The sequence below is a fragment of the Nycticebus coucang genome, chromosome 11 (assembly GCF_027406575.1).
Source record: "Nycticebus coucang isolate mNycCou1 chromosome 11, mNycCou1.pri, whole genome shotgun sequence".
NCBI classification, from domain to species: domain Eukaryota; kingdom Metazoa; phylum Chordata; class Mammalia; order Primates; family Lorisidae; genus Nycticebus; species Nycticebus coucang.
The window spans coordinates 11,414,938-11,425,483 of record NC_069790.1 but is presented as its reverse complement, the minus strand read 5'-3'; the positions used below and the strand labels follow the sequence as shown (position 1 = coordinate 11,425,483).

General features: G+C 49.9%; 1 protein-coding gene and 1 pseudogene across 1 annotated transcript in view; one reads left to right on the top strand and one right to left on the bottom strand.

Moving 5' to 3' along the window:
* Nucleotides 1-1,305: 1,305 nt before the first annotated feature.
* Nucleotides 1,306-10,546, bottom strand: part of NUDCD3 (NudC domain containing 3) — a 102,105-nt gene continuing 92,864 nt past the window's right edge. Inside the window, exon 6 of the mRNA XM_053608964.1 lies at nt 1,306-3,856. Coding sequence (XP_053464939.1) covers nt 3,746-3,856 — 111 coding nt within the window. The 3' untranslated portion in view covers nt 1,306-3,745. The remainder of the gene's footprint in view (nt 3,857-10,546) is intronic.
* LOC128598508 (60S ribosomal protein L30-like) lies at nt 3,863-10,541 on the top strand (annotated as a pseudogene).

Genomic DNA, 10,546 nt, shown 5'->3' with positions numbered 1-10,546 from the left:
AAATGAACAAAACCATATTAGTGTGAACTAAGGAGTTCTGTCTGAAATGACAGAATATTAATGTTTCTCTTTACCTGACAGTGACTGCACTGTCCTATCCAGGGTTGGCAGGGGAGGTCTCTCATGTTTTCTACGCATGTCCACATGGGGCGCCCAGTGTTCAGTGAACACCCTCTGGGGCTGCGGCCTGGTTCTGAAGTCTGTTCCCTAGACCCTCACAACGTGGATAGGAACTTCACTGGCCACAAGGAGTCCCAAGTACTGGGGACACAGCTCAGTTCTTCAGGACCTTGAGCCAAGTAGATCGCTCCATTTCTGACCAAAGTGGAGGGAACTTACACAGGCTGGCTGGATTCCACACTAACAACTTTCATGCTTTTCTTTTTTTTTTTTTTTTTTTTAATTTGGCCGGGGCTGGGTTTGAACCCGCCACCTCCGGCATATGGGACCAGCGCCCTACCCGCTGAGCCACTTTTCATTCACAAAGGGAGCCAGCTCCCTTTTGAGACTCGTCCCTTCCTGAGGTGGCGGCCAGCTGGCCTGGTGAGGAGCAGATCTGAGGTAGGAGTGAGGGTCTGCTCCCCACACACAGTGCTCTGGGCAGTAAGTTCTCCATGCAGCAGCTGATGCCTCTTGGACACATTTCTACACAAACCACCTCAGGACTATTCTCCCTCCTGCACTCTTTAGGGCAAAGCTGTTGAAGATGTCTCTCCTTTCTGCTGGTTTTTTTCTGGAAATTTGCTTGACAATTCCACTGTTTAGTGTTTGAAATGTTCTTCATTCAGCCAAGTACTTTTCACACACCCCAGGTCCTGCCCTCTGTGTGGGGCCAGAGGAAGCAGACTGAGCTGAGATGGGTCTCCAGGGAGGAGGACAAGGGCACAGACAGGGAGAGCCTAGGATCTGACTGAGGGAGGAGCAGTTGGCAGCTGCAGCAGGTTCCATATCAGACATCAGGTTATGTTCCGGCGGAAGCTGTGTTCTGAGAGCTGAGTACAGGTAATGGCATGTGTACACCTAGAGATGGAGGTCCTCCGCACCCCCACCCCAACCCCCGCCAGTAGAAACTGACCAGAATTCTGCACTCACCTTGAGCTTTCAAGTAACTACAGCATCCCAGAACCTGCTTGTAAGATCTACAGCTATATTCCTCTTACAGGATTTCTAAAAGCTGTGTGAAGTCTTGCCCCGGGCATTCAGATCAGATGGTAATAACCCTTAAGAATCCCCCACTCACAGGTAATGACCATGCATAGACAGAACTGCCTCAGCAGCAAATGTCACGCACAGACCCAGAACTGTTTAAATACAGATTTATTGCAAACCAACACCGAGGAGCTGGAGCAACTTTGCAGGCTGGACACCCCACTCTCCTGGACCCCTGGACAAGGGGAATGAGTCCTGCTTTCCTCGGACCTCAGCTGGTGGGACTTAGTGGCCAAACTGCAGTTGTCGTGTCTAAAAGAGAAAACAGGCAGAGTGCACCAGTTCTGGAGGCAGGGCAGGTCCAGGGTGGTGCCTTGGGTCAGAGAATCACCCACCAGATGGTGTGGCTCTGTGTAGCTTGCTGGGAGCAAGGTACATAGGACAGGCTCCACAGCCACACCAAGCACCACAGTGTGGCACAGGGACCGTATGCAGGTGGCTGCTCCTGCCACGGGCCAATACTCAACATTGCCCCTCAGCTGGTTTATCATTTATTACAGCAGGGCAGGGAGTGGGGAGAAATGCAACACAGAAAATAAAATCGGGCAAAAAGAATTCACCATGGAAGTGAATGACTCTCAAAGTCTCCCAAATAACAAAGTGGAGGGCACTCTCACCCCACTTAATCACTCCTTCTGGAAGACTGTCCACAGGGTGGGGGTTAACTTGGGGACAAGATAAGACAGGAGATTTACACACAATCTCTGAGAGACCTCCCTTCATTAGCTGGGGAAGCTCTCGCAGCACGGTGGTGTGCAAATCCTAGAACTCTGATGGGAACTCCAGGAAAACATGACAAAGCCTTTCTCAGGAGCCTTCATGGGTTCTGCTCCCCAAAGTGGAGACCTCTTCAGAGGGGCTTTTGCCAGCTCAGTGCTAGATTATTACACTGAGCTAGATATTACAACAGGGCTCTGATTCCAAAATGAGTACATGTATTTGGGGCCCTCTGCTCTCCCTTGACAATCAAAGTGACATGTTTTGACCCATAGATTATTTCCCAGGAATGCTTTCTTACAAGGACTGTCAGCCACCACTGTAAACCGGAAATCTACCCCTAAATGACCACAATAAGCCAGCTCCCTTCTATGCAGTCGAAAGTGGAAGCTTTTGGAAGGACCAACTACCAACTTATTCTACTAGATAGCTCCTTCCCCCACTTATTCACTGAGAGAGCTTGCAGGGAATAGGGTTCTTTCCCTAAGACAGTAGGCCTCCTTAGCGTCTTCAGGCCTTGATTCCTGCTGGCTGTACATAGTATCAGGGAGCAGAGACCATGCCAGGCAAATGGACAGCACTGGTAGCGGTGGCACCACATTCCTGGTGATAGGCACAAAGAGTGCTCCTGGGAGTACTCCAGGCATGGGCCTGATGCCCTGACCCACACTCCACGATCGGGTCTTCGCACCTGGGCTGGAGTCGGTCAGTAGCCACGGCTCAGGGGTCCTGCGGTGGTGGCCAGTCCTTGGAGAACTGGTGGGATGGGGCCACAAGCCCCAGGGAGCACAGTTCAGCACATGGAACAGAGGATGGTGACAGGGTAGTCCTTACTTTCTCTGGCTCAGTCATGGTGAGATAGTGTGCCTTCATGCCCAGTGCAGAAATTCCTCCTCCCAGAGGCCCCTCGAGGTCAAGGCTGTTCAGGACCTGAGTCTGATGTGCTCTGCATATGGGCTGCTGGACATGCTGTGGTTTCCTCCTGAGGGCGGTGGCTCTCCACTCCTCCCCACGCTTTGATACACTGTACCCAATGAGGTCTCACAGGGAGCCAAACAGGATGTGCCATGCAGTGGTGGCTGGGCTTGGCCCACTTCAGCAAGAATCAAAGCAAGGCAGCCACTGTCAGACAACAGACAGAAGCCCCACTGTGCCTGCCCTAAGGCCAGAACCTCCCAGCATCTAGAACGTGAGACTAGGACTCCAGTTTTCACTGCTCTACCCATGAGGCTGAGGCAGGCAGAGCACACTTACAAAGGGATGAGCATGACTGTACATGAATGTACCCAATGAGAGGTCAAGTGGCAAGGAGTTTCCTGGAGCAGCCCCAGAAAACAGCTGCACATCACTCCACACTTGCCCTCAGGCAAGCTGCAAGCTCGATACATGTCACACCTTCAGCTTCACCTGCGAGCCCAGCAGCAACTCCACACCATTAACCAGAAGCAAAGCAAGCAGAACGGCATCAAACAACAGCAAGCAGAGAGCAGAGAAGGAAAGAAATGCTGCCTGCAGTGGCTGGTTGCTGTGGAGACAAAAGCATGTGATCCCAGTTTGCTGGGATGTCCCCTCCTGCATTACAAACACCTTCACTCAGTGTTGGCCACAGTGACCACCATAAAGCAGCTGGCCCCGCATCTTCTCTGGAACAGTCTAGAGATGCAAGGTCAGGGCAGAAGGCCTGGTGCATCCTTGAAAGAAAGGATGGCTAGGGGTGAACAAGACGAGCAAGTCCCTGGAACGCAGGGAGCCGAGAAGGGCAGCTGAGGACAAGGCCTCTGCTTCCCTGCTGGCGAGGGTTTTCCTTTCCTTCTGGTCATTAAAACTGCACAGCCCCGGGGGAGATGTTGAACATAGCTGGGTCGAATCGCTGGCCTCGGAAGGGAGAGCCTTCAGCATCCCACCCCTTCTTCAGCATCTCATGGACTTTCTACAAACAAAAAATAGAGAGATTAAAGGGGAATCACAAAGCACCACGTACTTTCTCCCAGAGCTGACTCTGGCTGCAGGCACAGAGCCTCCCTGCTATCTCAGGGCTTGGGAACACACCTGGTAAGACCAACCGGCCAGAGAACCGTACTGCCCTGGAGCAGCCTACAACCAGGGGAAGTACTGGATAACTGCCAATTTCTCTGCAAGACTGTGTTCTCCGCACTGAATTTTTAGCCCTCCATCTTCTGTCCCCAGCAAAACAATGGCCACTCTCTACAGTTCAACTTCTGTCCCTTTTCCATCAGGATCTCTATCCAAATTCCTAATAGCCCATAAGACCTATAGCCCTAACAGACACTAAGGTGCGCAGGGTGGATGTTCCAGCCCCACTGGGGTTGCAGATAAAGTGTTCCAGGACCTCTAGGGACTAACATGTAAAAAGCAAGTGCCCTAGCCCCAACAGAAACTGAGGTGTGCAGAGAGGGTGCCCCAGCCCCCTCAATTCCCCCACCCTGGAAGAAGGTTCCCAGGATTGAGAATTAACATCATCTGACAATCCAGAGGTGGCTCAGGATGTAACGGAGAACAAGAGACCTCAGATCTCAGAATGTCCAGTTGGTGGACCCACCAGTCAGGAATTCCCCACTGCTTCCTTGAAGATAGTGAAAGTTGGCTGACTAAGCTTTTCCCAGCATGTGGCATTTCTGAAACTATCTAGCCAACAGAAGCAGGCCCAAGGTGTGTAGCCACAGCCACGGGATATCAGGAAGACTATGCCCTTGAGGGAGGCATCTGGACCTCAGCTAGAGTGTTATCCTTCCTAACAGCATCTCTGCACCGCCCCCACCCCCCACCCCAAGCCCCACAGTGTGCTCAGGTGTGGAGTGACCTCTCCTTTCTTGTGACCTTCTGACCACAAGAGACAAAAGAGACTGTGTGCAGAGGCAGAGGTGACCCTACCAATGTGGTTCATGGTCCCTGTCACTGAGAGCTGTGCAGAATCAGACACTTCTTCTTTCATTACAAGGCTAACAGACAAGAGCAGTGTGGGTAACTTGTGGTGTCTGATGAGGCTGCTGGACTCTCAGCACTACAGCCCCTCCTTAAATAAAATACAGTCTTCTTGCTTCTTTTCTTGTTCCCTGGCCATCTTGGCATCTTGGGGGCTGTCCTGCACCTAAGGCAGGGAGATGGTGACCATGAAGAAGATGAAAAAGTCACTAGAGTCAATCAACTCGAGGCTCCAGCTCATTATAAAAAATGGAAAATATGTGCTAGGTTATAAGCAGACTCCGAAGATGACCAGACAAGGCAAAGCAAAATTGGTCATCTTTACCAACAACTGCCCAGCTTTGAGGAAATCTGAAATAGAATACTATGCCATATTAGCCAAAACTGGTATTCATCACTACAGTGATAATAATAGTGAATTGGGCACCCCATGTGGAAAATACTAGAGTGTGCACACTGGCCATCACTGATCCAGATGACTCTGATATCATCAGAAGCATGCCAGAACACACTTGGGAAAAGTACTTCATGTACATGTTTTCTTTAATAAAACTTGCTAGAGCTCATTTAAAAAAAAAAAAAAAATTCAGTCTTCTTGTTAAGAGGGTTTTCTTTCTCATATATAATTTTTTTTTTTTTTTTAAGAGAGGGTCTCACTTCGTTGCCCTGGTAGAGTGCCATGATATTATTGCGCCCAGCAACCTCAAACTCTTGGGCTCAAGAGATCTTCAGCCTCCCAAATAGCTGGGACTATGGATGCCCGCCACAATGCCTGGCTGTTTTTAGAGATGGGGTCTCACTCTTGGTCAGGCTGGTCTCAAACTCCTGAGCTCAGGCAATCCAGCTGCTTCAGCCTCCCAGAGTGCTAGGATTACAAGTGTGAGCCACCATGCACGGACTTCTTTTTCCTGTTTTTAAAACTAAGATAGCAACAAAGCAAATCAAAGTCACATAATATATATTAGGGATTAATCACTATTACGCTCAACTTCTTAAAGTTAATTCATCTCAGAGACTGTGGAAAGACCATTTCAAGAGCAATATGCTGCGGCAGGATCTGAGCAAGTGGCACACACAAGTGGCTAGAGGAGCTGGGAAGGCTGGAAGAGTTCCCTCTGTGTGGCCCTGAAGGCCTGACCTATCCCTCCCCACTGGAGATGTGGGGCTGGATAGCCCCAACCAAATACAGGAATGGACCAACCAGATGACCTCAACAGGGCTATGAACCCCTCGATGGAGTCCAACCCAAATTATGGGTTGGCATCATCAGCACATACTCACCCTGAGCTACCCACACCCAGATGGGTCTATGTCTAGGATCTCTCCAGCTCTCTAGGATCCATCCAGAGAACAAGTGTGGAGCCCTGCAGCCACCCCACCCTGGGAACCAGGTGGCTGAGTGGAGACCCAAAGTAGGAAGCCGATAGTGCAAAATGCAGATTAGGAGACCTGGCCTTATAACCAAGGAAGTACAGGGAACTAGGGTCAGTGCTCAGATTACTCCTGGGCAAAGGTGGAGAGCAGGCTTTTGCGTATGTCGCCAAATTTACTGTATGCCCATACATTACGCTAATGCTGGTATCTGCCTGTGCAATGTCATAGCTATTGACTATTAGGGTCAGTCCCACCAAGCTGGAGAGATCCTAGACACAGACCCATCTGGATGTAGACTGAACAATGACATCTGTACAAACCATGCTCCTTTTCTAGATGGGGGAAATCCTGCTCGACAGAAATTAAATAAGGGAAAAGATGAAGGATATCAAATTTGTTGACTTTTACAAAGAAGTTACCTCATAGCGACATAAAAGAATGTAAAACAATGAGAAAAGTGTTATTTCATAATAAAAACCTTTAAATACACTAAGTCTATGGCATTAGAAGCATAATTTGATACCTTGGCAAATTTAGAAAACTAGCAGTTCACACCATGAGTAGCAATGCCAGAGCACATTGATAACTGTGACTGTGCCAATGTGCATGGCAGACGGAGGCTGACAGGAGAACCTGGCCCTGTTTCTGTTCTCTCTCACTAGTGAGGCCTGCTGGTCCCTGTGACATGACCCTGACCACAAAACTTTCAAAAGGATCCCCTGCCTGTGAGGTATCCCTGATGACAACTGAGCAAAATGTGGCTAAACTGTTAAATGAGGCCATTTAAGGGCAGGGACCTACCTTCCTAGGTCTATCTTCTGCATTCAATTAAAAAAAGGCAGCTACAGTCACTCGGGACATTTTGCATGGAACCGCTGGCGAATCAGGGCTCTTGTTTTTTGAAAATTCTCCCCCAGATCCAGTTAAGCCCAGAGGGAAATTGAGACTTTGGCAGCATCAGCACATATTCACCCTGAGCTACCAGAGCCCTGAGAGGCTGGTTCATTACTATCGAGCTGCCGGCCACGGACTGGAGGCTCCCTGACTACTGAAGAGCAGGTCAACCCTGGTGTGGGGGTCACCTCGGTTCCCATCCCCGCACCACCAGCCTGGGCTCCTGCATGTCACTGAAAATCTCCTGTGCTCTGGGTGCCATGCGCTGGGCAGGGACACCTATCCCGTTGAGGGTGAGCATGCTGCCCGGCCCGCAGCAAGTCCATAGCAGAATAGATTTAGATTCAAAACACAGAGCTCTTTCCATTAGACCAGTGTCTTCCAGGTTCTTCTCTGGATCCTTCCTAACTGGGTCATTGCCCAGTCCCTGGGCTCCCCAGGGCTGGGTCACGAGCAGCTGTGCATCAGGTTCAGGGGCACCCCCCATGGCCTATTGCAGGGACCTTCTGTTCCACACTTAGGCTCTGCAGTTCCCTGGGGACCAGGAAGGCAGCTTGCCCAGGGTACAGCACCAGGATGATCCCACTGCAGTGCTATTGGGACAGGGCCAAGGGCACAGAGGAAATGGCAGCTATACCCTGGGACAGTGTACACGTATGGTATGGGGCACCATCATTTCTTACCCTTTGAGGCTGGTCTACCCAAGGCCGGCAATCTTGATATGAATTTGAGGCCCAGAACTTTTCTGATACCACCTGAGTTTGCCTGGAAGGAACAGACCACCCTCTTCCTGGGGTGTGTGACAATCCCCAGAATGACAAGACTTTAGGTCTTCAGGAATGGAGAGACAGTAACAGCCATTTCCTGGGGAAGATTATCCATGAGATTCAAAGCGAGATTGAAATATTCTCTGGAGAAGAGAAGATTAAAATGGCTGGAATCTTAGTGCCATGAAAGCAGATCTGTGTCTGTTCCCTGTCACTGATATGCCCCAGAGAAGGAGGAGACCAGGCAATGTCAGGACATCAGCACAAGATGCAAAAAACAGAGGCAGGAGGGAGAGTAAAAACAAGAATAAGAAGAGGGAGGGACACAAGGCAGGGAAAAAGGCAACAGGAAGAAAAATGGAAGGATGGAGAAAAGAAAAAAGAGAGCACGGCCAGCTGAAGCCCTGACACCCTGCATGTGTCCTGGCAACTCCCATGACAAGCAGGTATTACTGCTGTTTTGTTTTTGACTTAGATGTTCTGAAAAAGATACAACCACAAGAAATCTGAGAACTTAGAGATGAAAGCCATAGAACATTCTAGCTTCTGCCACATCTCATAGTCTACAAGCTCTGACAAATGAATAAATATAATTCAAACCACAATTAATAATTTTTATCGGGTAGCCTCTGTGGCTCGGTGGGTAGGGTGCGGGGTCCGTGTACCGAGGGTGGCGGGTTCGGCCCCGGCCAAACTGCAACAACAACAACAACAACAACAAAAAGACAGCCAGGCGTTGTGGCGGGCACCTGTGGTCCCAGCTACTCGGGAGGCTGAGGCAGGAGAATCGCCTAAGCCCAGGAGTTGGAGGTTGCTATGAGCTGTGTGACGCCAGGGCACTCTCCTGCGGGCAATAAAGTAAGACTCTGTCTCTACAAAAAAAATATAAAAAAAAAATAATTTTTATCATTTATCTATAACAAAGCCTCAGCACTGGTGGCTGGGGAAGATTTGTGGAACCACCCACCCTTAGTCCTTCTATTCTGTGGCATGAAGGGTTGCTTAGCAGGACCTCCTTCTAACTCATCCAAATAATCAGCAACTCTGTTCATATTCTCCACTCAAAACAGACTCTTCCCCTCAAAGGTCAATTTGTGAATACAATTTAGCCTTTCTGTGGACATAGTACTGAACCTGGACAGAAGGTAGGTAGCCCCTAATGTCCCTGTCCCCAGTGGCTGCCAAGAGAAGGCCTACAGGGCAAGGGTTCAAAGACTGGACTTTCATCTGGTGGCTACAGGCAAACACAGCATACCTGGACTGAAATGTAGCCAGGTAGGCCCTAAGCAGCTGAGCTGATCTGAGCACCCACTGAGTACTGCCTGAGGGCACTGTGACCTCTGCAAGACATAGGCCAAATAGAGATGTCCTTCAGCTTCCCTATGCCCTAGGGTTGAAAAGGGGGCCAAGCAGAGAGGACCATTCTCTTCCATGGAGACTTAGGCCAGGGTGCCGGGTGGGCAAGGACAGGAGGACAGAAAGATCTGAAATCAGATGAGAGGTCAAATCCCACTCCTGCAGCTTGAGCCTCTGAGGGACCCTGAACATGTTCTGTGACCTTTATAACTCACATATCTATTGTGAAAACCAGACCATCTTTTCAGGGCCGTGTGAGGCCCTACCCTGCCTATGCATAGCAAGAGCTTACTATGTGCCCCTGGTATGGTGGGGCTGGCGCTCCTGTCCACAGGTCCCTTGACCTTTCAGGAGTGGGATGGGCTTATCGGAGATAGGCAGAGGGACCAACATATAGTGGCAGGGCTTGCAGAGCCACTGATGGAGCACACGCCACATGAGAAGACAAGATGAGAATAATTCAAATAAACCACAAAGTAAGGCTCCTCCAAGTGACAAACAGGAAAACATACAAATCTGAGTGGCTTTTGGTGTGTGTGTAGAGTGTGTGCTTATGTTTATAGAACAAAACTAAGAAGACTGGCCCTCACCCAGCAGCTGACCCATCTCCACGAATGGAAACTACATTTGGTCCACATGCCCTGCAACACTGCGGCCCAAACCCAACGGCTGTGTATATGGGACACAGGAAGTTAAAAATAATCTGAGGAAAGCCACCTTTTTTTCCCTAAATAACTACTCTTGGGATTATTAAAATAGGAAGAAAGTCTAATTAACCACTCTATGTGCCACAAGCGTCCTCTGCATGGGGTGCTATGCTGTTCAGACATGAAGCTTCTTCCTCCTGTTCCCCAACTGGCCACAGGCTGCACGGAGTCCCCACATATTGGTCTGACATGTGGATACTGGCCCTGTGGCCTGGCTCTCTCCCCTCCCCCACCCAGGGTCCAGGGAAGAGCAGCATGTAGATGAGGCACAAAGGTGAGGGCTATCAACACATTTGATGTCACCAGGCTCAGTGTGGACAGTACACCTGTCACAACCTCCAAGGCCCCACTACTTGAGCTCCTGGCCTGAAAGACCAGAGTGTCCTTCCTTAGGCAGTGATCAGGGGACAAAAGCAGGTAAAACAGTACCTCTGCTGGGCTACAACACAGTAGGGAAGACTGCCCATAAACCCTCTTCTTCTCCACCAGCAGTGCCACCCCCTCTGCTACTAGTCAGCTTGGTCAACAACACCACAAAGACCTAAAGGCTGGGCTCTTCAGGAGGACTGTGCAGTTCGT